Genomic DNA, 27,775 nt, shown 5'->3' on the forward strand with positions numbered 1-27,775 from the left:
TAGAACTGATCTATAGTGTCGTTTAGTGTTTAAGTGTCCATAAAGACAATAAGAGAATGAAACATTGCTGTACCTGTGTGTTTTTGAGTGTACTAACGGACAGGCAGTGTCCACTGTGACCCATGAATCCAGCACATATTTGGTGTGAACTCTGGCTGAACTCCTCGCCGCACTGTGGCAGGCACGCTCCGAATGCTTCCCCCCCAACCCTCTCCAGCTCCCCACTGCACAGTTCACCAGCAGGTCCCCCACACACATATACACGCCCACACACAAACACTCGGGGTTGGAAGGCAGGAAATGCTCTCATTCCTTCTCCAGTTGGACCAGAAAAGCTACAAACACTTTGTGCAGTGACTCCAATTCCCATCGACGCCTGGCTGCCTCACATATACATAGGCAAATGCAGAACAAATGGCTTTACATACCAGACACTCTGTGTAATAGGAGCTGCTGTTGGGCCCCCTCATAAAAGCTCAGGTAGGGCAGCATTGGAACCAGGGGTGGGGGGATTCACACCCAGAGGGCAGGCTCTTAAACCAGAGAGCAGGGCCGATTTGAGTGCTTTTGTGTGGTGGTGCGAATCATTACGATGAGTTCATTAAAAGGGGAACCTCACCAGCCACAAAAAAAAACTAATTAAAAGGCAGGTGGGATTTATAGGTACATCTGGTGTTTATGGAGAGTTCACACCATGGCCCAGAACGCTGTAAACATTAAGAAACCACAAAAGAGCGGGAAAGGCATTGTTGGTGTGTGTGTAGGTGATGACTTGGGTGATGCAATGTCTGATTTTGGACATTACCTGTGGTTGCTGAGACTAGCCATGTCTCTAACAGTCTGTGCTGTCTCTGAGGCAAAATCCAGCGCCCCTGCCACTGGCTTGGTCACCGTCCCAACCAGGCCTTTGCCTAGACCTGAGAAAAAGCCGCTTACGCCACCTTCCGTCTTCACGCCTTCCACGGTGGATGTGATCACGCTGGTCAAGCCACCAATAATACCTGGGTGATAAAAAAACAGAACTCTATGAGAGAAGAAGACGTCCCAGAATACACTGCATAGTAACAGTGTGAACACGCTGAAAACCCATGCCATATTTACATACCATGAGCAAGTCCATGAATGCCTGCCACTAAGTGCTCCCCACTGGTCGCTCCATGGTAACGGATGTACTCTCGCTCGCTTTGGTGCCGGTGGTCCATGGTCTTCCCGAGTCCATCTGACAGAGTACCAGCAAACTACAAACAAAAAACAAATAAACAGATGAACAAGAATCTTTCAGGAGATTTACAAGTAAAACCAGAGTGACTCTCACAATACCATTCAACCCAACAACCAGTGGTGACTCTTCTACAGAATAGATATGGCACAGTCTATCTGCAGTTATAAAGTAGATTATTGCTTTGTCTATTTACTTTTAAAGGACTTTTTAATCACCATTTACAATCTACATTGCTGTCTGGACAATGGAAGGGAGGATGTGAGGGGATGTCTCCTTTGACAGCAATGTCCAATCAGTGTATAATTACAAGATATTTGTGTGTGTTTAGCATAAACAGGAGAAAGGAAACAGATGGTTAGGAAAAATAAACAGCTTTTGATTTTTTGTAGCACAAAATTAAACTCTAAACGAGCATCTAAAGAGGATCGGATCTTCTCGGCATAGTTATCAACAGAATTTACATATAACGCATGCTATATATCGAATCATTACATGTGGTTTTAAATTAATAAAACATGGTGTGTTAAGGTCACTAGATAATGCCTTTGCATTGCTGCTCACATAGGCTAATGTAGCATGCATTGCTTTTTCTTCATGTTCACTCACAGGGCAGAGTAACGTAATAGGTTTAGACACACACACACACAAAGTTTAGAGGTGTTCGTCTACACACAAAGAATGGTGGAGGAACACAAAGAGATCAGAGGTGTGGTAGTATTTTAGTAGAGTAGATGAGAAAACGCTCTGTCAAGTGCAATAAAACCTCTGCTAGTAAGGAAGGTAATCTGAGTGATTTAAACCCATGTTGGGCAAACTGAATGAAAATCTCTGATTAGAATGCCATGCTTATCATCCTGCCATAGTCCAATTTCCATTATCCAATGCAGGCATGTTGTATCAGAGCTGTATGTGGAAAAAAGACCCCAAAACTCTCTCTATAAACTATTAAACTATTATGTACCAGTAACAATAGTAGTATAGGTGATCCCTGACAATTGTCTACAACAAATAAATAAATCAATGGTCACAAATATTTGCACTGAAGTGAGTCCATTAATGGGTTAACGGAAATGGAAATGGGCTCCAAGATGTCTTTTTCCAACTACTTTGACAAAACAAATGTTAAAAAGCCAACAATGACAGTCTATTCTGCTATTTTCCATCAGTGCATACTTAATCTTTAGTCACAAAAGAGGCTGTACTCCGCTATTTTCCATCAGTGAATGTCTCACCAACACTAAGCATCATACTTGGAAAGTAGCAAAATGATATTTCACTGTACTTGTACAATGACAAATAAGGGCAATAATTTCCAATTGCTCGTGAATAATTCTACTGCTAGCCAGCAAAATTACAATGAAAAACTTTTGTTTTGGACCTGAAGCCTCTGTGGAACTAAATCCAATAGTTTTGCCCAGTTTCTGTAAAAGGACATTTTGCCTCAATGGAAAATCTTTACACAGTTTCATTCCAGATAAATTCCCCTCAAAACTGATCAAATATGTACAAATACTCTTACACAAGCTGAAAAGTCCAAGTGTGCTTTTTGGAAAGCTTGAAGCTGTCAGTACAGCAGTGTTTTATATTTGCACAATTCCCTGAGTGTTAGCATATTCTGGAACATCTGATAAACTCCCAGAACTAGTCAATTTGCTAAAATCACGTCAGAATTTGAGTTGCTTTGTACTTGTTACATCTTAGAAAATAAATCTCGCAACTGTCAGCAAGATGTTCTTAATGTGAATGTTTGCCCTGACAAATTCAAGCCACTCAAAAGGTGATGTGATTTTCAATTCATGTCTCAATAAATCTTCATCCCATTCAAGAGCTTGTCTGTTAAAGTAACAAGCAGTTGTGATGCCAACATTGGCCCTTTCAGCCTGTTAAAAGCCTCCTGCAGGGTCCCTAAGGAGTGGACAGTCTGCTTTGGACACGATCAATGACTTATTGTGGCTCCCAGTGTGAAGTGATTGATAACTCATTTGTCTTAGTCAAAGGTCCTTCTATACACATGACCCAGAAAGTCGTTTTCATTCAGTCACACATACAAAATGTGGGGTTTTTTTTTTTGTGTCCAGTAATAGACACAGCAGAAGTTCTACTCTTGAGAAAAATTCTTCTCAATGCCTTTCGGTAGGAAATTAGAGTATGACTTTGCGATTGTGAAGAACTGATGAAACATAAAGTCTGCACTCTGTTAACTGTTCAGAAGATAAATGACGCATCCGTCTTTCATGACATTAAGTAACCCATGACTAGGAAAACATTTACTGCACCAGTGGAGTGCTTCTTCTCATAGCAATGCTGAGATGCTATGATGACGCTGATTTTTCACAGTGCCTCATTCAGCTGTCAAATATATCAGGCAGTAATTTGTCTAGTGGGGTGGCTTCCCACCCTCTCGGCACAGTTGATCTGACTTTACCCAAAGGGCCCCCCCACCCGATCCCCAGCAGGTGCCTCCTGGAAGTGGGTTTGTGTTACAGGCTGAGAGAGCTCCCTACTGGAGCCTGAGCTCTGGGTAAACACAGGCGCATTCTGCTGAGTTCCGGCAGGAGCCAGGCATGAACTTGGGATGACCTCTCCAAGCAAAGTCCCTGGTGAGTTCAACTGAAGGCCAGCTCCAATTCTCTCCTCCTACTCCTCTGTCTTTTTTAAGCTCTGCTGTGAAACTAAACCAATACACTTAGCAGATCTGTATCTGGGGGGGAGGGTGAGCAAGAGGAGAATGCTTTCAAGTTTATGGCCCTCCCATCTCCCTGCTCAAACCATTAGGTCCTTTAGTTTAGTTGGAACTCTGAACGTGTGTGGTTGTGCAATTGTGTGGGATCCAGCCAAAGTGTGGCAGTAATAAACTTGTTTCACAGGGTGCAGCGCTCAGAGGTGTCAATGTATACAAGGTAAAGATGGAGAAACTATTCAAGAGTTAAGGTTTCCATTTTATTAACTGGGAATGTAATATGTCACAGACTGACAGATTTTGACATTGGTCAAAGTGTTCTGTAATGACAGCAGCATAGCTGGATAGATGCATACATGATTAGGATTGCAGTCCATAATACAGATGAAGGAATACTTGAACATCTAACAAATTACAAAAAAAGAAAAAAATAATGAAAAGAAAAAAAAAATAATAATAATAATAATAATTACACGTATCAGAAAAAAAAAGATTTCAAAAAGTTTAAAAGGAAATAAAATGACTAAACTATTCCCTAAAGTTTATTCAACAAATCATCAAAAGCTTTCAAATCATTTTTAAGATTTTGCCCTATTGAAAATTATAGCATGCAATTTTTATGAGGTAAGGGCAGGCTTTGGCAAAACATTTTATTTGACCCATTCTTGGAAATTTGTGTACAGGGAGTAATATAGTTTTATTTTGTTATGAAAATTTGCCAGTGGCAACAAAGAAAATTAAGAACGGGTGGAAACTATTCCCAGGTAGTCAGCATAAGAAGACATCAGTCATGTCTCTCATCTTTTTTTCCCAGTTCATTTGTTTCAGTCAGTTCTAACATGTTCGGAGGCACAAGCAATCTGAATCAGCCTAATGAACTGAAAACCAGCTTTGGTGATTATTGAGCAGAAGCTTCTGCAGGAATGTATAATGAAGTTTGATGATAAAGCCAGCTCTCTCAGCATGCTCTCCTGACCAGAACAGTAAACCATGAGGGAAGGACTAAAGGGAAAGGGGCTAGCTGACTGGGAACTGGCTGCCACTGAGAGACCTGGAGCTAAACAGACCTGCTGGGAGCTGGCTGCAGGACTGGATGTGCAGGCTGGAGCAAGATTATGGTCTGACCACACACACTACTGTACACACCATCTGCTACAACACTAGTCTGTCAGCGCAATGAGATTTTCATAAGATGTAAATGTGTGTAGTAAATATAATCGTGGGAGAAAAAATGTACACTTTTTCATTCGTTTTAATTTTCATTTATGGCATTTGGCAGATGCTATTATGCACTGGCAGCTTGGTGGCCCTGGGATTTGAACTCACAACCTTCCAGTGACTTAACCACTGAGTTACCACTGCCACACACACCCTCCTACAATACTATGCTTTTATGTTTCTTAGGTCGTGGCTGGTGTACTTCTTCTTGGCATGATGCAGACACACACTTGAGTACTTTCATAGAAGCATCGACACTACTTGACAGTTTAACTAAACCTTTTTTTAGTAGTAAAACCTACAGTAGTAACAGAGTTTCTGCTCTTAGATTACGTTTTTTTGTTACTACCGTCTATCATGTAATGCATATCAAAACACAATGTTCAGGTTTATGACGTAAGCGAATGAACTGTGATCTTTTACCTGCAAATATTCAGAGAAATGTTGTTTTAATAGCAATTTAGCAAACAAACCAACTTGAAATTCCAACCTACTATTGAATACAAGCCAAAAACAACAAAAAAAGATGGTGAATTATCGTGCTGTTTTAAAAAACCCCCAATTGCTTTGTAAGCAGAGATTGAACTGACTGCTCATTGTAAGCTAGTACACAAAAAGACAATACTGTGAAAAAGAAGAATGAAACATAAAAGCCAGAAGAATCACTATGTAAAAGTGGGATGGCTGAAGGGCTAAAATGCTTGGGAAAACACACTAGATGGCCAAATGTTGCTGAGCATGTGATTTCAGACTTACCTCTTCTTTTACTGTTATAATAACCTTTACTCTTCATGCAAGGCTTTACACTAGATTTTGGCTGTGAATATTATCCCAATAAACCGTAAGAGCACTGTTGAAGTCGAGCATTGATGTTGGGCCAGATGTCCTTGCATGCAGTCAAGCTTTCCAGTTCATCCCAAAGGTATTCTGTGGGGTTGAGGTCAGGGCTCTGTGCAGGCCACTCAAGTACTTTCACAATGACTATGAGTTAATAGACATCGCTTTGTGCATAGGAGCACTAATGCTGGAACAGGGCTGGGCCTCTTAGTGCCAGAGAAGAGAAATCTTAATGCTACAACATACAGACATTCTAGACAATTCATGTACCTCATGTAAGCAGTTTAGGGAAGGCCCACATATGTGGATCAGTGATGCAGCACATATGGGTGTGATGGTCAGGTGTCACTGTATCAAGACCTAAACAAGTTTCAGAGCATTACCTTAGCTGCCGAGTTGGAGACCCCATGTGTTACGTTGCGGATCAGGCCTCCCACATTTCCATATTTGATGAGTTCAGACACTCCCTCAGAGACATCATTTAGTAAACCCATGGGATTGCCCAAGAAGTCCACTGAGCCAAGTATCTGAGCAGCCTGACTCATCAGCTCCTGCACGTCACAATATACCAGCAAAAAAAGGCATGAGAATGTGCAGGTTCATTTAAACATTGTGTTTTTAACATCTGAAACAAAAAGGAACTTTTTTTTTTTTTTTACTGTGCTCTTGTATGTTAAAACCGATTGAAACTGATGATGCACAGAGCCTTACCTCTCTGAAGTGCTTGAGTATGTCATTGATGATAATTTCCTGGGTTTCATACGGGTGGACTCGAGTGAAGGGATACATATTGATGATTGCATCCTCAAATCTGATCAGTGGGATTCCCAGAGTTCCCTTCAGAGTCTGCAAACAGCGAATCGGCACAAAAATCACATTTTTAATTAAACCCTGTACCCATTCCAATGTTGCTAATCCGTTAAAAAAAAACGTATGGCAAATAGAAATATTACTATTAATCTTTCTTTCTTTTATGAGTTTATGATTAAATATAGATAGACACATATCCCTTTATTTTTACATTTCAAATACCAAATCAAACATCAATACCAAACCTGTAGCTTCTGTTGCCAAAATCGGAAAACATCACAGGTGTAGTTTTAACTTATATATAAAATAATTTCCACAGAGATCAGATCTGATAATTGCAGCATCGAGTTGGTGCATACCTAATTAAATGATTTATTTAAGCAAATAGATATTTTATATGTGTTACTGACACTACAACTTTGCTGTTCCTGGGCTAATCATCTGGTGTGGTCAGCTCCTGCACCTGGCTGCCTGAAGTAAAATGCAAACTGACTAGAAAATGTGATGGAGTGTGTCAAGCCCAGGAGGTGTGCACTTCCTAGGCTTCACTATCCATAAAGCTTGGGTTTGTGAAATATATCAGCTTTACTGGTGCTGGTGTGTTAATTTTACCTTCAGGTCTGGAGGCAGCTTGTGTGAGGTGAAGACACTTAGTTTAACCTGGGGGAGACTGATCTTCAGGTTCTCGAAGTAGTACCGTTTTTGAGGTCCTGCTTCCTCACTGGCCTTCTCATACAGGTTCTCGTCCACCTTCTCAACCTCTGAAACACACCGCCCTTCCTCTGTCGTACACAACTTTTATGAAGCACTAATAATCTTATTAAAACATAACTTTTTAACTCAAAGGGACCACATAGTGGTTTTTCATACCTCCTTCTGTTTTACCATAGCCAAAGAATGCCAGCAGCTTGAGCAAGAGTTTCTCTTCTATGATGACCGTGAAGCGTAGAGCAGTGATCATAAGATGCTGAGTAAAGCAAAAGAATAATCATCCAAAATGACAGTAAAATATTAGACAACTACATGGAAATATTCCACAACTGAATAATTACTTCAGCAAAGTATTTCATAACAACGAGAAATATATCAAAACCTAGGGATTTACCTTGAATAGCTCTGTAAGCATTAGACTGCTGGGCACTTTGACAGCATTGACTTGCAGAGCAGGCCCGCAATCCACCACTGTGCCCTCACTGGTTACAGTGGGAGTTACAAACAGCATCACTGGCTGTGTGCAACCCAAGAGCTGGTTATCCACCTGACGGACAGACACAGAGAAATGGGGGAAATAGGAAAAGAAAGCATAGAGAGACACACGAGACCAAAATTCAAAACCATTCCTACTCTCCTCAAGTAAACATGGGAAAAATGCAACTTTTTTGCTTCAGGTACCTGGATTTTCTTCACACTGAGCTCCAGGACTTGGCTGGCAGCAGTGCGTGTATAGTGCAGGTTGATACCAGATAGTGTGGCGAACGCCAGCTCCTCTGGCACCTTGTTTACCAGAGACAGACCTACTCCATCCTCCAGGTTTATCAACACCTGCAAGAACAAAAGGTAAGCTTTACTATGCTATGGCCTTGTTTGTTTGAACGAGTTGGGTTGTCCTTAAATAATTACTCTAAATTCGGCAATGTTAGCGAATAGCTACAGTTTACAAGCTTCTCATTGTTATTTTGACATTGAGAATAAATGAGTACTTGGGTGCACATAAATATGATGTGGACCACATGTACGGTGTATATAACAGCACACAGCTCATATTGAATCACTTGTAATCAGTATTTGGATTGAAGAACATCATATAAATATGAGTGCAACACTCTCATTAGTGACTTTCATCCTGTGAAGACTTTCAAAACATATTTACAGGGCCTTCCAAAATTATTGGCACCCTTTATGAAGATTAGCATTTAAAAAGAACAAAACATGCCAAAGTGATATCTGAATAAACTAAAGCGTCTTTTTTTTGTTGCAAAACATATATTTATATTTAACACCAACAACTCATCTCCTCTGATTGAACTGTCTCAGTACTATCATCCACACACACACACACACACACACACTCTGACCGGCAGTGACAGCTCTGGATGTCTGTCCCCAAAATCTTCGTCATTATTTATATTTATGTTTTGTATGTATTATGAAGATTACCCATAATTTGTAATGAATCACAGCAGTGAGTCTCTTCCTGTAATGTCTAACAAGCATGGGATCTTGATCTACTCCTTTAAGCTCATTGTCTTGTGGAAAGATACATCTATGGTGAAGTCAGAAACTCTTGACAGAGGCAACCAGGTTTTGGCTGAATTATCCCGGTGTTTAGGAGAATTTATGGTACTATCAGTCTTCATATAAGCCCCTGATACAGCCATAAAACAAACCCAAAACATCACTGATCCACTTCCATATTTTCCACTAGAGATCAGGTGCTCTTCCTTTTATGAAGTCAGATGTCTGATTGTGTGCATGACCAGTTTTATTTTGGTCTCATCTGACTATAACATGAAGCCACTTGCAGTTCTACTGAGGCTTGTTGAAGTACAGGTGCTGTGTTTGGCAAGTTGCTCTCAGGAAGCTCGTCTTTCATGCTAAGAAATTAGCTTTCGAATGCAATTGTGATCTGTAGGCTCTTTTTTCCTCTCCTTTGGCACGTATGCTCAGGCCAGGTGTTTTACACATTAGAAACGTATTTATTGTGGCCTTAATTTCAAATTGTTTTTAGCTTTTATTTTTAAGCTTTCTAAGAGTTTCTAAAATGATTGCTCTAGATAAAAGCAACTAACCTCAAGTTCGTCCTCAGTGTCCTTTTTTCGGGCATTCTCTTTGTTTTGTTTCTCCTCTGTGCTGGGAGAAGTTCTGTTAATTCGCCGCTGATTTAAGTCACTGACCTGGAATGAAAACAAAACTCTCACGTTTAAGAACCATGAGCCAAGCGCAAAATGGCAATTAATATTAATTCAATCCAATATTCACATAATCAACTTTGCACCTGCAGAACACGAGTGGGTCCATCAGCAACAACCTGCACAGACAGCACCCCAGAACCAGGCCTCATCTTCTGATTAATAAACTGCTGTTCTGGGGGTTTTTCAATCAGTCCTGAGTCCGGCCCGAGCACCACCTCTGCACCATCATACAGACCTGAGACTCCTCCCTTCACCTGTGGAAATAATCACAGTGTCAAGAGATAGTACATAACAGGTTAAAGTAATACTCTAATAAAAACCAGGGCACGTGATATGAGTGATTTTAGTTGAACCATCAAGCAAAAGAAAAAGGGGAAGAGAAGACAGACCTGCACCACTAGTCTGGGTAAGCCACAGGTCAGCATGCCAGAACAGAAGTGCCATGTCTGGGTAGTACTGCGGCGAGTGTCTGGCCGCTTCAGCATCAATGGCTCGTAGCTGCATGTCAAAACAGAGACATAGAAAGATAGATTGAAAAAGTGACAGAAAAAGTGAAGGGTGGTTGAAGGGAAAGAAATAAATCATGATGATGGACAGCACAAAAGCCTGATTTTCTAACAATTCCATGACTCGTACATACAAATGCATAAATAGATGCATTCATTTAACAGTATATTGCTGCACTGTAAAACAAAATTACAAACAAATGAACATTCTCAGTTTAATATAAGAGTTAATGGCTGTTTTGTCTCTAATTCAGCTTCGCCGGGATTATGAGCTTGTTATAGACTTCTATAAGGGGTCCCTTAAATAAGCCACTGTATCAGTGGGTGTTAGCTAGTTGGCTATGTTTCAGATATCACAACAATGCATTTAAATGCATTTAACTATGATCATAAATCATTAAATAATGAATCCATCCATTACATTTTTTTTTAGTATTTGACAAATTTAGGTCTGTCTGTCTGATGGTGTGTATGTTTTAACTCGATAGCTAACTGGGCAAAAAAATCTGTTTCAACTAAGCAGCTTTTCCACTGTGTTGAGCTTTTGTTCAGAAACATTTCATTCATGCTGCCAGTTGGATTTATTGACCTGTTGTCTGTGACTGCAGCAAGCCCAGCAATGTCCAGCACCATGGAGTATTCAAGAGGTCGAGGTTGGGCAGGTTTACTCTGAGGGGGAGAGGAACCCTCATGACAAAGCATTCCTTTTCCACTCATCCTCCACAGCTGAGAACGCTTTCCTGGTTCCTACAGAAGCCAGAATTAAGACTGGTAAGACAGAGGTGTGCAAAAAACGTTAGTAAGAAATGTGGAAAAACGCATATAGTGACACCTTTTTCTTCAGTACGACTCTCTGTGTCTTTGTCTCAACATCGAGCACTAGTTCAGCACAGCTGGCATCACGCTTCACTGCTCCTGGCCTTTTACTCGCATCCCTGAAGTCAAAGCAAATCTTTAATAATACATATCAACAAGATGTATAACAAATGACATATCACATGCCACAAATCATGCATATCACATCTATCTGTTAGAGAACTCACTGAGAGAATGTGAAAGTTGCAGCGATGTAGATGAAGTTCTCATAGTAGAGTTTGTTGTACTCTCTAAAGCAGTTCATGTCAGCGGTGACCTCAGAGGACCCAGCTCCTTTTACAGTCAGTGTAATGTAAGGAGGAAGAATGGGCTCGTCACAGGCATAGTCCAGTACCGCTCCAGCTTTCACTTCGGTGTGCAGTTTGATATCTGGCACTTCGTGCTGCCAGAACTGGATTGGAACCTGAAGCAACAACATCATTTCATATAACAAGTCCCAAGATGATCCTTAATATTAATATTTTACAACACTTTTAAATGTGATAGCTGAACACATAAAATAAATAAAAGCATCTACACAACGTTTAAAGGGGAAGTTTTTAAAAATTCTTTTCCTCTTGTGAGGCAAATTGCAATCCCTCTGTTGAAACTAAATATCCTGTGTACCTTTTAAAGAAAAGAAGCATAGCTGAAAAGCTCTATAGTGGCAGAAGACAGAGCTACTTTTATGGCAGTCCAATAGATCTTTAGCCTCCATTAAATGCTACAGTTGTGACATCTAAAAAATTACAGTATGCGAAAGTTAACAAAGCAAATACTTTGTCTAAAAGATTAATCTCTAACCTCAGAGATGTTGTCTATGCGGAAAGGTGGCGGTAACTGGTCTGTGTCGCTAAATGAAATCTGAAACGTTGCTCCTTTCAAGGCGATTTCAGCAAGGAGAAAATAGCAATTACCCAACGTGTCCCTAAAACACACACACACACACATATATATTGTTTATATGTATATATCTTGTTTTTAAAAAAATAACACACAATACATATTAATGTCTATTCAATACCAAAACTGACTAGCATTATCGTTACCTCATGTTGACATGGAATGATTTGGGTTTGTTGATTTCAAACCCTCCAGACCATGTGCAGTCAGGTACGTCCATAAGTCGGACACAAAGGAGATGGTCATAATCATTCCTGGGCCAGTGGAACACCACACTAGAGCCTGGTGGATTGGAGATATAGCCCTCGGGATTTGCTGTGCCCTATGGTGCACATAGTGTGTGCTATATGAAATAGTTTTCCTCATATTCATGGCATACTACTGCAAACAATGCTAACATGCATCTAAAGATACAAGACATGCATTAAAGAAATGTGTTTTACCTTTCCTCTAACAAACTCTCTTTGGGAGAAAGCCAGCTTGTGTGAAGACTGATTGTCAAGCAGATAGCGAGGTGCAAAAGTCACAATGTGGGTGTCCTGGTAGCGTCCCTTCCCTTTCCTGACATTAATTCCTTAAACGAACCATATCACCATTGTTACATCACATTATAATTATGATAAAAATATATTTATGATAAAACAGAAATTAGACAATATTCCAGTCACCTATATTATAGATGAGCCCCGGTCTGTTTCCAGGTTGGATTACTTTAACTGCTCGAACTCCACTTCCACCATCCAGTGAGAAACCCTGGCACCAGCCAGGAACACCATCTGGGTGGATCCCTTTACCAACACGCATAGTGCACCTGATGTGTATAGGTGTATACAGAAAGACAGAATTCCAAACATGTCAGATCAAGCAAGAGAAACACTGATCAACAATCAATTTGTTAACTTCCATTTACTTACATGAAGGGCTGTTCTTTGTCGGTGTAGCAGAAAAGGAGTGGACTAAGGCTCCTGGCTAGTTCATGCTCCTCAAACTGCCCAGCAGCATCCGTTCTGTTATTGTCCTGGCGGAAGATCAGAGGCAGCCCTGCAGGCCGCAATACAAGGTGTGTATGTAAGGTCAAACCAAGACTGAGCCATTTTTTAATCTTAATTACACTTTAGTATTTTGATTGCTGTGTAGAGTACCTGTCTTGTTTAAGAGCCAATAAGGAGCTGAGATGAGGATCTTGAGCGCCCCCTCTGCTCGGAGAATGATGCGGATGGTGAGACACAGCAGTCGCTTGTTTGTGTCGTACAGACGCATGCGCACCACGTAGTTCTGAGTGCCAGAAGGAATCAACAGCTCCTTACACACTGGGAAGTTCTCCAGAAGAACACCTGAGAGAGATGAGGTAAGGATTAGGAGCAATGCCACTAGTCAGTGTGCTTAAATACTGGATGTTATACTGTTATTTTAGATGGACTATTAATTATGAATATTGAGTATGTGAAACTCATTTAATGCTGGCAATGGCACATTTTTGACAGCATTTCTAGTTTGGCCCTTTGAAACTTTCGGGAGATAATTGAACATAACAAGCAAACAGGCATACAATATAAATAAATAAAAGAAAGGCACCATGCTGCTGAAGTGAACAAACATTATAGAAATCTCTGACACAAGTTGGTCTCAGACTTACCTAACTCTATATTCTGTGAGGTGTCTGCTGCATGGAGCACTGCCTCTTTGCCCGGCTTCATGGTTCCCTTGATTGAGGTCCCTTTGATATAGTAGATGAGGTCACAGGGAAGCAAGTTAGTCAGCACTAAGGTGGGCAACAGGTAGACAGTGTGACCTGGCTGTCTGTAAATCTGCTGAGCACCACCAGTGACCATTTTAGCTGGTTGTTGTTCGGGATAGTTCTCTTTCTTGATAACCACGCAAAACCTAAAAAGAACAAACACACACAAGGATATTGCCATTGCTTTCGATTCCAACATGTTCTCTTAAGCCAAACCTGTATTTACCTGAAGCTACGTTTGTTTTGGTCGTCAAAGTCAGCTGACTGGCACTCCCTCTTGCTGCTGCTGACCTCCCCAGGACGCTCCACACTTGTCCAGTGGATGGGGACCTTACAGAAAAACAGTCCCAAGCCTTTAGGGCGAGCCTGCAGTCTCCATGAGGTCAGGTGGAGAGGGATCGCCAAAGCTTCTCCAGGCAGGACAGGTGGAAGCACCACAGGCTCTGTTGGTAAATTCAATTAAAAATCCCTGAAGTACTCATGGATACTCCTAGATCACACATTTCTCATAAACCTATTTGTGTTCCACAGTAAATGTATTCTTTCTTTGCCAGCTTCTACGGCAAGAGTCAGTTTTTCTTATTCATTATTAAATCTAGATAAGATGTTTAAGGTGAATTTTTTTAAGAACTTTAAAACTGAATTTGGGTTTACTTGTCTAATAACATTTTCAAAACTGTCACGGTAAATGTATTACTCGATATTTTATATCGATTTTGATATCATATTTTATCCATTGTAAATGAGAACTTGTGTCACTTGAAATTGAAATAAATATTTTTAGTAGACTTAAATTTCGAAATATTTTAAAACAAAGAAGAGAATACTCACTGTCTGGAGCAGAAGGGCTGTCTAGCCGTACCTCCATGGGCACCTCTAAGCGATTTTTCACCACGAGAGCGGACTGTACAGTGATTATCTTGCGTGCACTACCCTCCATAGTGATGGAGAACACCACTCTGACAGGGGGCAAGGCTGAAAACTGCATATAATATCAGACATTTCATGATTAATAGCAAAAATGTCTAAATGACTCATTAACTACAAAAAATTTTAAAAAATACTTACATATACATGGGGATGTATGATGTTGGTTCTGCTGACTGGACTGCCAACCTAAACACCCCATATAAAAAACAAGAAATAATAAAAAAAGAAGATAAAATGTAAATATTGCCAGCTTAAACAATAAGGCTGGCAAGTTAAATGAGATAGCGTTTAAAGATCTGAGCAATTTATAGTCATGCATTCAGTCTTTAATTCTAATGTATAAATAGATAGTAGTATGATGTACATTATAGGGTAAAACCTCACCGTGTTGGAGGGGTTGTTGCGATCAGGAGCAGCATAACGGAAGAACACACCGACCTTATCAACCAAGACAGGCTTTACTTGCTCCCAGCCTCCAACACGTACCAAAAGCTGGTGCAGCTTCAGCTCATGGGTATGCCTGAGAGCAGAACAGCAAACATTCAGACCAGCAGAGAACAGAGAAGTAGTTATCAGATTTATATTCAAAGAACTTCAAGTGTCACAAAAAAACTAATGCTGAGAATGTCCAGATATTTTATTGCTCTGCAGCTGAATCCAGATGTAAGCCACACGCACCTATGTCTAAGTTTGTCACGGGCCTCAAACTCAAAAGGAATCTCCTCCCCTGGCAGCACCTCTCTCCACTGACTGATGTTGTGTGTGTCGTCTGTCCCGGGCCCATGTGCGTCTGATATAGAGTCGGCACTACTGCTGTGAGACAGTGCCACCCTATGGACATAAAAAAGGATCGTGCTCACCGAAAAGCTCAGAGTTACTTTAGAAACAAAATACTGACTTACTTATCCATTCTGACCTGGTTGGGGTGGTGGTGAGGGTGGCAAACCACATAGTGCAGCCAGTATGATTGCGTAGGGCGTAGGGAATGAAAGGCTGCCTCCTTTTAGACAACTTCACATCCGCTTAAAAGAAAAAAAAAGAAAAGAAAAAACACTATTAGCAAAAGGTTGAAAATTTTTTTGACACACAAAAAATAATTTACTTACGAAAATCCATAATTTGGGTATTTTAGTTTAAAAATAATGAACATGCACATGCATAGTTCTAGTCAAGAAAGCATCTAATGAAAGCACAGTAAAGGTCTTCAATATTTCCAAAAAATAAAAAATAAAAAATGCAGTGGCATGACACATGAAAAAATCGCTACCTGCTATTGAAATAAAAAAAAAAAAAGAAATTTATCAAAGAGAGAAAGAACAATGATAATGTTAAAGGCTGAAGATAGAAGACAAACTATCTTGGAATCACCAGATGATGGATACCGGGCTTGCTTAATTTTTTTTTTCTTTTCTTAAGTCTACAACCTGTACCTCTGGCATGAATCTGTTGCTCAAGGCAAGTCAGGCTGGCAGTGCTCCTAGTTCTAAGGTGCGCAAGAGGAACACCTGATAGCACAGAGAAAAGGTTAGGGAAGAGGACAGGAAGACAGAAAGAGACGTGCAAGTTAGGACACATAGAAAGAGACATGCAAGGGAGATGTAGACCAGGAGTACTAAGAGATGAAAAGACTGTGTAGGTAAATTTTATTACAGTAAGTCAAACCTTCAATTCTTTAAATCAAGCTTGCTTAACTTAAACAGGCTAAATCATCTAAACTCTATTAATAGACATGTTTTGATTATATTCTCAAAAATACAGTTTACGGTGGAATATTGCCACTGAATTTATTTATTTGTCCCTTTCAAACAACAAAGAAGCTTTACAAAAAAGCAGGTCTAGACCCGAGGGCGGCAGTGGCAAGAAAAAAAAAAACACTTGGTAGAAAGCAAAAGAAGATGTATTTCCCATTAGGATAACGTGTACAGAATGTTTTCCAGGCTTCACTGAGTCAGGATTGAACGCATGACTGCTACTCACTCTGTCCAAAAGTGGGGGGGTCCACGGAGGAGCCCATCCAAGACAAAGAGGCGGAGGACTGTGGCGACTGCTCGTCTTCCTTACAGTAGTCTGCTAACCATGAAGTCTTGGTTGTGCTGTACTGCTCTGTGTGTCAGAACGACAGGCCCACAGCAGGGTGAGAAAAACCTCACACCACTCATAAATATGAAGGTAAACAGTTAGAGAAAAGAAGGCAGATGTATAAGGTGCTTGACCCAGACTGGCTACCGAGTAAGACGGAGGTGATGTTCATGTCTAGTCTCTGCTTGGCTTGTACTCCCAGTTTCAGGCGAGAAGGATGGAGACGACCTGCCGCTTGCTGCTGCCAATTCAGGACACAGGGCCAGGGCTCGATAAATGGCTCCCAGCCTGCATACACACATACAAACAGACACACCTTCATATCACGTCTGCTTTACCTTTCCAAATTCCAAATGAATACTCAGTTATGCCTTTACACAATAATAATAATGATAATAATAATAATCTAACTATTATCGTTATTATTATGCAATGTGTTCATGATGAAGCGTATATATAAGTGCAGACTAAACCTGGCAAAGCTTGATTTAAAACCATCAACAGAGTCTAATGTTATTTGAAAAAGTTTAGAGGTGAAAAAGAAAAAAAAAAATCTGTTGTGGATGAGTTGTGAAAATCCTCGAGATGAACACCAGGCCTGACTTATACGAGTTAGATTGTCGGGGTGGGCTAGACTACAAAGGATTACTAAGATATGCCAGAGTTTGAGTTTGCTTTTATAAGTAACCTGAACCAGTAAAATGTTGCTCTTTTATTTTATTGGGTGAAAGACATGTTTATTTGATTTGGCGAAAAACCTAGCTGGATGAAGCACTTTGTAGGCATTCTGACAGTGGCCAATGAATGAGTTCTTAAATACAAATAAGTATTTGATGAAACACTTTTGGTGTTTTTCCATGTTTAATTGCCAATAGTGGATAAACTGTGGTTATGTAAAAAACTCCACATGTATCCATACGAGTATACATTATATTATACTGTGTTTAAACACCAGCTCACCTGAGAGCTCCCTGTTATAGTAATCTCCAGACAGGATGAAACTAGCTTTTCCTTCCTGTGTAGATCCAATCCTCTGCAGCACAGACAGCCCTTTAATAACAAGGAGGCAAAAGCGCTGTTTAGAAATGATCCTATAGGTTTTGTTCTACATAAACATTATGATTATTTAAGCTGAATAGACATAAATGAAATAATAATGTGATATACTGATTCTTGCAATATTATAAAGAAGATTTTCCACTGGAAAAGGAAGAATAATCTCACGTGAAAAGGTGAGTTCAGCCAGGGGAACATCACAGTCCAGGCAGTCATCAATGAAGCAAATGCACACACTCTCAGCCTTGACCTCCACTCCAGACAAAGGGGGAGCTGAGTGGTAGCCTGAACCAGAGTCAGCTTTGCTCCTTCCAGAAGTGCTTTCTGCGTTTTCTAGTAGCCACGTGGCAGCCTGATCCAACTGACCTACAGCCGCACCATTGTATATGTCACTTTACTCAACATGTTTCTTTAAGGTTTTCAAGTAAAAGGCAACTTACCTACTAAGTACTCAGTCGAATACAACATTTTACCTTTGCAATTAACAAGAGCTCGTCTGCAATCTTCCCTCCTGAATCCCAGATTCTGAAGGCGTGTTAGCTGACTTTCTAAAATTCCATAAACATACCACAACTAAGAATTAACATTCTTAAGGTAAAATCACAACAACATAAAACCTCCCAGAATCATACCCAGTAGGACTTCTGTCCGATGCCTGAAGCTGTCTTTTCGTTTGGTGGTAGTCTCTGGGCTTGCAGTGGACTGGTCTACCTGGGAGGCAAAAGCAGGATCAGCAACACTTGGGGAGCCAGTGGGGATGGACTTTGCAATAGCCAGAAAGAGCTGCACGTCATTGTAGGACAGCCGGATATCCAGAGTAGGAAACTGGATCTGTAAAGGTAAGTCATGAAAAGCATATTCCAAGATAAGGAAATATACTTGTAAAGAAGCATACAGTTTAAGAATTGTTTTGAGAGCATTTTCACCTCTAGCAAGGGTGGAAAATCTGCCATGTTGAAGGCATCCAGAAGGCCTGAGCTGCTTTGATAGGTGGGACTTCCACACAGCTCAACCTGTATATTGACAGGATCAATAATAGACAGTGCTGTGTCTTGCTCACTGCCCAGCCGGCAGGAATACACCTATAAAAAAACATGGAAATCGATAGACGCAAAATTAAGCAAATGTTGACTATGCTTTTGGCAAACTTCCATTGACATAGAACTAATGGTTACAAGGCCATGATAATGATTCACCTCAATTCCAGCCAAGCTGCCAGAGAACGGTCTGTCCAGAAGACGAGGCTTGTAGGTGAGTACAGTAGTGCCCTTCAGAATTATGGCATTGGTATCTGAACATGATGAGTCTTCCACAACCACAAACTCTGTCCCTGTTCAGAACAGAGAGGCAACTACTACTACTTCTATCTAAAGGATTGACCAAACAAAAGATAAATTTTACAACAAAGAGAAAAATTTACCTGTAGCATTAAGTTTAACCTCCAGATATTTGTCTTGGGTGACAGGAACAGTGGATCGTTTTGTAACTACTCCACTCTTGACAGTTTTGGGCATGACAGCACCTGTCGTACCGGGGTCACTGCCACTGCTAGGCCAGCGCTGGCGGGTAGATGTCGCTCCCTTCTCCTCCGTAGGCATACGGATAAAATCCCTGACTAGCAGAAGCCAGTCGAAAATCAGGAACACTCGCAGGTTGTTTAGCACCACAGTGAAACAGGAGGAATCCCTTGTAGATCTAGGTGAGAAAGGAATTAAAAGCAATCACTACACAGCATAAATTGGTTGCCTGAAATTACATAAAGAAATCATCAACTTATCATACATTACTAAGCTATGATTTAATATTCAACTGTACCTGTAATGTAGCTCTAGCTGCAGAGAAGCTCGATTGGTGCCTGTTCTAGATGGCTGCAGAATGCAGTCAAATACATTGTGCTTTCCCTCTGTGGCCTTGTTGGACTCATTATAACGTGTGTCGTAGGCCAAGAGTGAATGAGACACCAGGTTCACGGACTTGGATCCATCAGAGAAACTCTCAAACAGCAACTTGGATTTCATAAAGTCGAACCTATTCGGCAAAAACACAGGACACTTCATCTTTGCTGCAATCCATAAAATGATTTCCCTTGACAGAAATACATAAATAAATGAAATACCTGGCCAACGACTGCTTATGTCCAGAGGATTTGGGGCCATCCAGCAACTCCAAACTGACATTCATCATGTCAACTAAGAAAGAGAGGCCTGTATATACATCACCACTCAGCACCGTCTGCCGATGAGAAATGCAGAAGAGACATTGTGAAGACATTAAAGCTGTTCAAATGAGTTGCCTATAAATGACACATGAATGTAATAATTCAGCACTACATGCGTATCAGTTTTAATTACACATGCCTACCTAAAAATAGAGTTTAGAAAAATACAGTACTTCAGCTAAAATGTTTAATAGGAATGTAATATAATATGCAAGCACAGATTTTTTTTTTTTTTTAACATCAGGAACGTACGTATGTGCTGGGGTCCTGTAGGTTGTAGGGTCTGAGGAACTCCTCCACAGGCTCTCCCAGGTTTTGCTCAAGCAGGCCACGGACCAGCTGGTACCTCTCTAGATCCAAGGAACAGTGAACGGAAGACAGACTGCCATGGATGGACATGTCTGGGACTGCATGACTCAGCTCCCTAAAACACAAGTTAGAAGCTTCTAGCAAATGCAAAACACTAGTCATGTACAGACTAAAGGTAAACAGTTCTGCTTGGATCAGTGTGATAACACAACTGCATACACATCAACAGGGATAAACAAAAAAGAGGATGTGATGACGTTATTAAAAGCATGTGATTAGGACAAACGATTAAAAAAACAAAACAATCATTAAATGAACTCTTACTTGTCCAAGTTGCGTTCCACTTTAAGTTTAAAGTGGCAGCGCTCCTTCAGCAGGCTGCCTCCAGACCTGCGCACTGAATATGAGGGGAAAACCAGGTCTGTGTCTGGGCGCTTCACTCCACTGTCCCAAGGTTCACAGGGCAGGCGTTCTGCAGCAAATAAATCCATCTCCTGCAGATCCACGGCAATGCAGTCCAGCAGACATATGTAATCCTCTACAAGGAAAAAAAAACACAGCTTAACTAGCACATCATATCACAACAGTGTAGAATGTTAAATTCATGCCACAAACACTAAAAAGTTACTTAAGATATTAACCTGGATTTGGAAGTGTATCTGCATCAGAGCTGTGCCCCATGGCAGGCTGAGGCCTGTTTAAGGTAAATCCAGAAGCAGTGGTGCTAGAGGCTTTGACTCTGTCTGCTGACACGTCCTCACTCACTTTCCCAGAAGTAGGCTGAGCATTCTTCACACGATCCTTTGGAAAAGACAAGAGCATTAAAATAGAAGTGACAATGGGTTTAGTACTGAATGCTTAAATAATAAACAAAATTGATGAAGAGAATCTTTGTGAATTCACACAAAAACCCAGCAATCACTCATTATAATATTGCTCAGAGTTCCCAGCCCTGGTTCTGGAGTCACCCCTGTTCTGCTCCTGACAGCTAATTCAACTAAACAGCCCAGCTGAAGTGGGTGTGATGGAGAGCTAAAATGCGCAGGGCAAGGGGTACTCCGGGACCACTCTTTGGCTCTGAGCTTAAAATGTGCATCAGGAAGCTTCAAACAGTACTCAGAGAAGCAGATTAGAAGTAAAAAGGCAGATGAATACATGCCACCCAAAGAGTAAAACTGTAATGTAACAGAAATATGCAAGGCAAAGCAAACAGACCAAAACTTATGACAACTACCTTATAGTAGGATGGGTCCTTGTATGAATAAGCATGCAAAATCAAATTCTTAAGAAAACAAGGTTAAGACATGGTCAATGTTTAGGGACTATTTTAATAGAACAGCATTCACTGATGTTAATGTCTTTACCTAATATAAAATGACAAACATAAAAGAAAATGCATAAGACATATACCACCACAAATTCTCATTAAAAGCTTGCCCAGTACCCTGCTAGTAACCATGCACAGAAAGATGGAGCTGCATCTATGAAGCACTTTTTTTCTGCAGATGGCTGTGACGATAACAGTAACAATTAAAAGCACAAACCTCCACATAGGTAAAACGTCCACCTAATAAAATACTCTCCTACTGAATCTTGCAGAGGAAAAATGCTACATAAATGCAACAAGTGCAGAGTGGAAGAATTGCTGTGTGTCTGTGTGTGTGTGTGTGTGTGTGTGTGTGTGCGTGTGTGTGTGTGCGTGTGTGTGTGTGTGTGTAGATGTTCACAATGGTTGGCAGGACTCACCAGAGATGGGAAAAAGGTATGTGCCATGGTAAGTTTCTCTACCTTGTCTTTGAGAGAAAAAGTGCCACGGGTGCCTGCGGGCTGGAAAGTGTTGCGCACTTTGAGCTGGCCCAAATTGGCCACTATGAGGCGCTTTGAGTGGGAGCTTTCTGGGATCAGGAGGACAGGAGCCCCTGCCTCAATGTCCAGCAGCACACGTGAGGCTCGCTGTGGACGTTCACGTACCTGCAGAGCCAGAGAGAATGAACAATATCACTTTACCGCTCTTACACAGAATTACTCACCATTACATATTTTCTATTTTCTCTGGAAGAGAATAAACATTGATCAGCCTACTAACTTTTACTAATGTTAGCAATACTTTCTGCCAAGATAAACTGTCTCATATTGTAGTTAGCTAGCTATCTCTCAAAGCTACCAGGCATCCACTGCATTGCTGCTTGCTGAAGATGTACTGTACGTAGCCAAGTGTGTAAGGACAGTAGATTATCACTACAAATGAAAATGAGTCTTTGGAGCACAGACACAGTCCTGTATTCAGTCTTCAGAATGGTTGTAATTATACAATGTGATGCCACATGAAACGCAAGGATTATTAATAAACCACAAAAACAGCTAGACACTGAAACCATGCTGCCTGCCATTAAAATGCTGTATTCCACATCTAAGGTTTATAAAAGTCACAGTGATAGAATGTCATTTTGGCAGACAAAATTGTCAATGGTCAAAAGTGGTTAAGGACACTAAACAAACCACTCAAACATATCTTGTCCAAAGGTTAACAGAAAACAAACATTAGAACGGAAAAAAAAAAAAAAGAGCTTGCTTACCGCCTGACCCTCCATGGCCGCTCTCTGTCTACCTAGAACATCCTGTAACTGGGTGAAGTGCTGGATGAAAGCCACCACCTCAGTTTGGAAACGCTGTGTGTGTACATACTGCACTGAAGCCATCTGCAAAGACACCTTTATATCACACTCCCGTTCCAGGAATGGATCAGGTTCTCCATACCTGCACAAAGAATCACGATTAGCAGTTTCTAATAGAATTTCATACAGTGAAGTGCAGAAGGTAGAAGTAAATTACTTGAGTATGTTGAAAATGAGTGCCTCTCCACCCTGTGTTGTAAAGCGTTCCCTGTACAGATCTCCATGTGGGGTCAGGTCACTTAGTGACAGGCTACCCAGACTTCCTTGCAAGGCAAGATCCCCCTCTAAAACAATGCAATGCAAAGATTTATGTTAGAAACAAAAGTCAGATGAATATAGCTACTAAATGATTTTAAATTAGACTTACCAATCAGTTCTAAGTGCGTAAACAATTTTGAAACACTAGCTTTAGCAAGCTCATTGGTCTTTTTATTCAACACTAGAGACAAAGCATGAACCTGGGACAGAAAAAAGAGGTCTCATTAAAAATGCTCACGTTTCATTTTCCTTCCATAACTGCATAACATTCATAACTTCTTTTCTACCTTCAGGTCCAGCTTAGTGTTGACTTTCTCCACTGGTTCATCTTCATTAACCTCAGGAAACACGTCTGCTAAATCAGAAAGAGAAGTGTTGGACAGAGTTTGTCCAGGCTTGGATTCCGGAGACATAGTAGGCGCTTTCACAGCATGGTTGTTGGCAGTAGAACCAATGCCAAAGAAGTCCAGAATGACAACCCAGGTTTGCAGTGTGATGAGAACATCAAGACAGTTGAAGTCTACATCTACACTACGACCGATGCTGCCGTAGCGTGTCTGAAACTCGGGATGTCGTCTGTCGACCAGAAGCACATTGATGTGAACCAAAGAGTCGTCCAAGTCTGTCAGAGGGTGAGGGGATAGTGTATTGCGAGAAGGAGATGGGGGAGGGGTGCTGGGGCATTCCGAGTCCTTCTTACTTTTCCGACTGGATGCAGGAGTACTGGGGTGCCTCTGGTAAAACTGGAAGACGTTCTGTGCTTCTTCCATTTGGGCTGGTAGTGAGCGTGGCATTTCTGGATACATAGCACTAGATGCTGACGGGCAGGATTGGGAAAGATATTCTTTAGAGGTGAAGGTAGATGGTTTGGGGGCACCTCTGGAAACCATCAGGTGCTTGTGCTTTGACTCAGGATTTTGCTCCAAAAGGTCTTCCATTAGCAGTGAGTGAAGAGTCAGTTGAATCGACAGTGTGTGAGGATGGTCTTTAATGAAATCTCCTTCCAAGTCCTGGAAACGCAAACTAACCAGGTCCTGTGATCCTTGACTAAGATCGGCACTCAGCTGTACCTGGAGCTCAGACACTTTGAAAGTGGCACTGACCTGGGTGAAAGAGGGAGCCTTGACAGAAGAGCTGTGATCCTGGAGAGGAAGAGGGGTTGAGAGCGCGGACGATACTAAAGAGTAAGACAAGGCGAGAGAGGGATCTCGGGGGAATAACCCACCCTGAAGATCTGGAAAGCGATGTGGTTTGGTAGAGGAGGGTGTAGGGGGTGGTGGCGTTGGAGGTTGACAAGCAATTACTTTCTCATCCTCAATTAAAGAGAGATTATCGAGAGTCTGGAGGAGCTGCTCATAAACAGGTTTACAAAGAAAAACCTAAAAGGAAACATGAAAACATTCAAAATTCCAAAAAGAAAACATGCATGAAAAAATACAATGAAATGTGAAAACAAGCTGTACTGTACTTTTTAGTATTTCTTACCTGAACAGCATTTACAAATTTGCCCTCAACTCTAAGGAAGCCTGTACTCTGGTATGATTCATGATCGGAGAACTGTGTGACTTCAACAGCAGGGACCTTCTTAAGTGTTAATTGGATAGAGGTGTCTTTAAGAATGTGAAAGGCTGAAATAGAGAACAGAAATTAAACACTGGGCAGTATGGTTACTCATTATGCTCCAAAAGCATATAAAGCTTAATAATCAGCTACTGTATCTTGGCCAACATAAAAATTTTAGCTTTCGATTGGTAATAATGTCATAACAAAACTGAACAATTATGATCTAAGAATAAAGCTCAAAAGAGGCTTGCTCACCTTTTCCACGACTTAGATACTCAAAGAAATCATGGCGAGTAAATTGCGGCTCGTCCAGGTTGAACACAGTCTTATGGGAGGGAGACTGACAAGAGTTGGGCCCTTTCCTCAGGACTAGGTGACTTGTGTTGACAGAATAGAGCCTTATATCCTTAACCTCAACCTGCAATTTCTCCTGCTCAGTATCCTGCCCTGCAACAAAGTTCTGAATGGCAATGCTTCCAAGATGACCAACAAGAAGCTCTGGGTGACCAGGTTTCCTAGGAATGGACACAACAGGTGATTCTATATGAACATTTAGGATAAGCTTGACTAGAAAGGAGTCCACACTTGGTTCTCTCTCCAGGTCTGCAGGGTCATTATTGTCTTCAAATTCCAGGGGACAATTATACATACTATAAGATCTGGTTCTCTTGGATGGGGTCTTGAAGAGAGACACCATACCACTGTATTCTGCTGTTTTGGTAGCCAGGACATTTGAAACTTTTGAGGCAGCAGTCTTTAGTATGGAACGAAAGTTGTCTTCTACCTCATTGGCAGAAAGACTGAGCTCTTTCAAAAATTTTGCTGAGTGATTATAGTGCAGGGATGCCATATGAAGTTCTAAAGAGCATTCTCCTTGAGACTTTTCCAAAAATTGGAAATTTAGAGCCTCATAAGTAGGCATAAATGCAGAACAAGTGAATCCTGCACATTCTTCAGAGGTATCATCTTCTACATTTCCAATACTGACCACAAATTGACTTTTTCCACCTTCCTGGGTCAAATCTACGAGCTGAATACATCCTAGGGAGCCATTGACATCCAGCCGACTTCCCATCGATATGTTGACTTTTGTCCCATTTATACTGGCTGTGGCAATTTTCATGCCCCGCTTTTCACCACAAACAGCATTTCCAGTTGAAACTGTTCGCAAAAGCAGCAGATTTAACCTATGGATCTCTACAGTTATCTCCTTATTCTGATCATAAGTAGACTGATAGTTTTCCTCATGGACCTGTTCATTGGGCAGTGCTGTCATCTGCTGTGTTGAAGGAGTCCATGTGCTTTCTTCTTTAGGAAATGATTTCTGAAGAAAACTGAGCAGGTTTACAATGGTTTCAGGGTTGAGAATAATATCCAAATTGTTCACTTGCATGCTAGTAACCTGTAGGGAGCTTTCTAAATTCATTGACGGACAGTCTGAGCTGACAAACTGGTATTCCAGTTTAATGAGTGCCTCCTGAACTCTAGGAAATGGACTGAGTGGAGATATTCTCTCAAAAGGCACATCCAAGTCTGAAGCCTCTGGAGACTTCCCATCTTCTGCTACTGGTGATGTAGGCTGGCTCTCTCTTAAACTGCCAGTGGGCACATCAAAACTGAGGTGCTTATGGGATGCCACAAGCAGATCAAAATCAGAACCATATGTTTGCAATGTATCCACCAACAGAAGTCCATGGACTGTGAGGGAGATCTCAGCATCATACGGTCGTTTCACAAAATGAGCATTTGTTCCAAACACTTTGAGGACAGATATATACTGTCCTTCAACTTCAACTCCAAGCTGCATGTAGTTGATGTTGAATTCTGCAAGGAGAAGCCTAGACTCAACAAGTACCTCACGTGTGTGTTGCTCAAGAGTCATTACACTCTTGGTGAGATTTCTGTCAGACTCCTGAAGCTTCCATTGACTGTCCTCCTTCTCAAAAATCTTTTCATGCCGGAGCGTTAAAGGTTCGGGTGACTTGATGGTCTCTCCCATATTGGCCTCATCTGCACTTGGACTACCCAGTCTGGCCAAGCAGCTTCTCAGTGCAGTCATTTTCTCCAGGTTGATGTGTATTTTGAGGTCTGGTAAGGTACCTGAGAGAACTGCACCAGGAAGCTGAGGATCTGAGGTGTAACGCAGCCTTTGCTCCAGCTGTAAAAGCACGTTGAATTTCTCCACTACATGGGTGGGCCCTACTTCCTTCTCTTGTAGATGTTTCCAGTTGTCTTTGTAGCGACCAACCATGATTTGTAAGTCATTGAATGATAAAGAATACTTCTCATACAGCATCTTGCCAAATGCCTGAGCCCCCTCAATTGATTTAAGGCTACAATGGTCAGAGGTCTTCTCCTGCCCTTTATACTCTGTTTCTGGTTCAGGAGGGGGAGACCCAGGAGGTGTTGCTGGCGGCGTCTGGTATTCCTCATCACTGAACTCGTCTCCTTCTGACTGAGATACTTTGGACTTTGATTTCAGATCGTCTATGAGCGCAATAAGAGAACGGAGATATATAATTAGATATGAAGCATTGTTATCGAATTAGCAAAACACTTAACAGAAACGTCTCTGTAGTCAAAATGAAAACAATTTCAACAAAATCACCTTGGGAATTGGTAAGAAGGATACGACCAAGATCAACAACCACTAGCATGGGGTCTTCAGACTGAAAATCATCAGGAAAGATAACCTGAGGTGCGCAAATATCCAATTTCATTGTCCATCGCTTACTATTCTCCTGTGGCAAAAAAGAACAAAATTCTTACAAATAACAGTGTTACAAACCATTAAGAAATAATCGTGCATGCTAAAATATCTTACTATAAACTCTCCAATGAGTAGCTGGTCTATGGTCTGCCGGATTTCAGCTTTGGTCTGTATTTTGAGCTTGTTGTACTGTCTCCTTACTGCATCAGCCACCCTTAACTCCAACTCTGACTGGTATCCAAACCCTGGGGAAAGAAAAACAAAACAAACAAAATCAAAATATTAACCAAAACAAG

At 41.1% G+C, this 27,775-nt stretch overlaps 1 protein-coding gene across 5 annotated transcripts in view; it reads right to left on the reverse strand.

Moving 5' to 3' along the window:
- Positions 1 to 27,775, reverse strand: part of vps13d (vacuolar protein sorting 13 homolog D) — a 42,861-nt gene that overhangs the window by 7,945 nt on the left and 7,141 nt on the right. Inside the window, exons 17-67 of one of the 5 annotated variants that reach the window (XM_058409255.1) lie at positions 27,594 to 27,724; positions 27,378 to 27,510; positions 25,025 to 27,256; positions 24,692 to 24,834; positions 23,494 to 24,585; positions 23,316 to 23,406; positions 23,106 to 23,232; positions 22,850 to 23,030; positions 22,062 to 22,244; positions 20,915 to 21,074; positions 20,598 to 20,811; positions 20,217 to 20,388; positions 19,863 to 19,978; positions 19,562 to 19,774; positions 19,167 to 19,441; positions 18,943 to 19,076; positions 18,673 to 18,828; positions 18,379 to 18,577; positions 18,220 to 18,294; positions 17,915 to 18,112; positions 17,651 to 17,740; positions 16,838 to 16,978; positions 16,589 to 16,714; positions 16,042 to 16,116; positions 15,528 to 15,633; positions 15,290 to 15,442; positions 14,996 to 15,131; positions 14,750 to 14,797; positions 14,513 to 14,663; positions 13,908 to 14,124; positions 13,580 to 13,827; positions 13,086 to 13,277; positions 12,858 to 12,984; positions 12,612 to 12,754; positions 12,387 to 12,517; positions 12,090 to 12,265; positions 11,845 to 11,968; positions 11,229 to 11,464; positions 11,018 to 11,120; positions 10,775 to 10,932; positions 10,069 to 10,177; positions 9,763 to 9,933; positions 9,557 to 9,661; positions 8,160 to 8,309; positions 7,873 to 8,025; positions 7,638 to 7,734; positions 7,380 to 7,549; positions 6,669 to 6,803; positions 6,341 to 6,508; positions 1,106 to 1,238; positions 806 to 1,001 (exon numbers count right to left, since the gene is read on the reverse strand). In XM_058409255.1, the coding sequence (XP_058265238.1) occupies positions 806 to 1,001; positions 1,106 to 1,238; positions 6,341 to 6,508; positions 6,669 to 6,803; positions 7,380 to 7,549; positions 7,638 to 7,734; positions 7,873 to 8,025; positions 8,160 to 8,309; positions 9,557 to 9,661; positions 9,763 to 9,933; positions 10,069 to 10,177; positions 10,775 to 10,932; positions 11,018 to 11,120; positions 11,229 to 11,464; positions 11,845 to 11,968; positions 12,090 to 12,265; positions 12,387 to 12,517; positions 12,612 to 12,754; positions 12,858 to 12,984; positions 13,086 to 13,277; positions 13,580 to 13,827; positions 13,908 to 14,124; positions 14,513 to 14,663; positions 14,750 to 14,797; positions 14,996 to 15,131; positions 15,290 to 15,442; positions 15,528 to 15,633; positions 16,042 to 16,116; positions 16,589 to 16,714; positions 16,838 to 16,978; positions 17,651 to 17,740; positions 17,915 to 18,112; positions 18,220 to 18,294; positions 18,379 to 18,577; positions 18,673 to 18,828; positions 18,943 to 19,076; positions 19,167 to 19,441; positions 19,562 to 19,774; positions 19,863 to 19,978; positions 20,217 to 20,388; positions 20,598 to 20,811; positions 20,915 to 21,074; positions 22,062 to 22,244; positions 22,850 to 23,030; positions 23,106 to 23,232; positions 23,316 to 23,406; positions 23,494 to 24,585; positions 24,692 to 24,834; positions 25,025 to 27,256; positions 27,378 to 27,510; positions 27,594 to 27,724 (10,693 nt within the window). Of the gene's footprint in view, positions 1 to 805; positions 1,002 to 1,105; positions 1,239 to 6,340; positions 6,509 to 6,668; positions 6,804 to 7,379; positions 7,550 to 7,637; positions 7,735 to 7,872; positions 8,026 to 8,159; positions 8,310 to 9,556; positions 9,662 to 9,762; positions 9,934 to 10,068; positions 10,178 to 10,774; positions 10,933 to 11,017; positions 11,121 to 11,228; positions 11,465 to 11,844; positions 11,969 to 12,089; positions 12,266 to 12,386; positions 12,518 to 12,611; positions 12,755 to 12,857; positions 12,985 to 13,085; positions 13,278 to 13,579; positions 13,828 to 13,907; positions 14,125 to 14,512; positions 14,664 to 14,749; positions 14,798 to 14,995; positions 15,132 to 15,289; positions 15,443 to 15,527; positions 15,634 to 16,041; positions 16,117 to 16,588; positions 16,715 to 16,837; positions 16,979 to 17,650; positions 17,741 to 17,914; positions 18,113 to 18,219; positions 18,295 to 18,378; positions 18,578 to 18,672; positions 18,829 to 18,942; positions 19,077 to 19,166; positions 19,442 to 19,561; positions 19,775 to 19,862; positions 19,979 to 20,216; positions 20,389 to 20,597; positions 20,812 to 20,914; positions 21,075 to 22,019; positions 22,245 to 22,849; positions 23,031 to 23,105; positions 23,233 to 23,315; positions 23,407 to 23,493; positions 24,586 to 24,691; positions 24,835 to 25,024; positions 27,257 to 27,377; positions 27,511 to 27,593; positions 27,725 to 27,775 lie in introns of all 5 variants that reach the window. The other 4 variants (XM_058409254.1, XM_058409253.1, XM_058409257.1 and 1 more) reach the window with 4 other exon arrangements.

Source organism: Hemibagrus wyckioides, linkage group LG15, assembly GCF_019097595.1.
Source record: "Hemibagrus wyckioides isolate EC202008001 linkage group LG15, SWU_Hwy_1.0, whole genome shotgun sequence".
NCBI lineage: Eukaryota > Metazoa > Chordata > Actinopteri > Siluriformes > Bagridae > Hemibagrus > Hemibagrus wyckioides.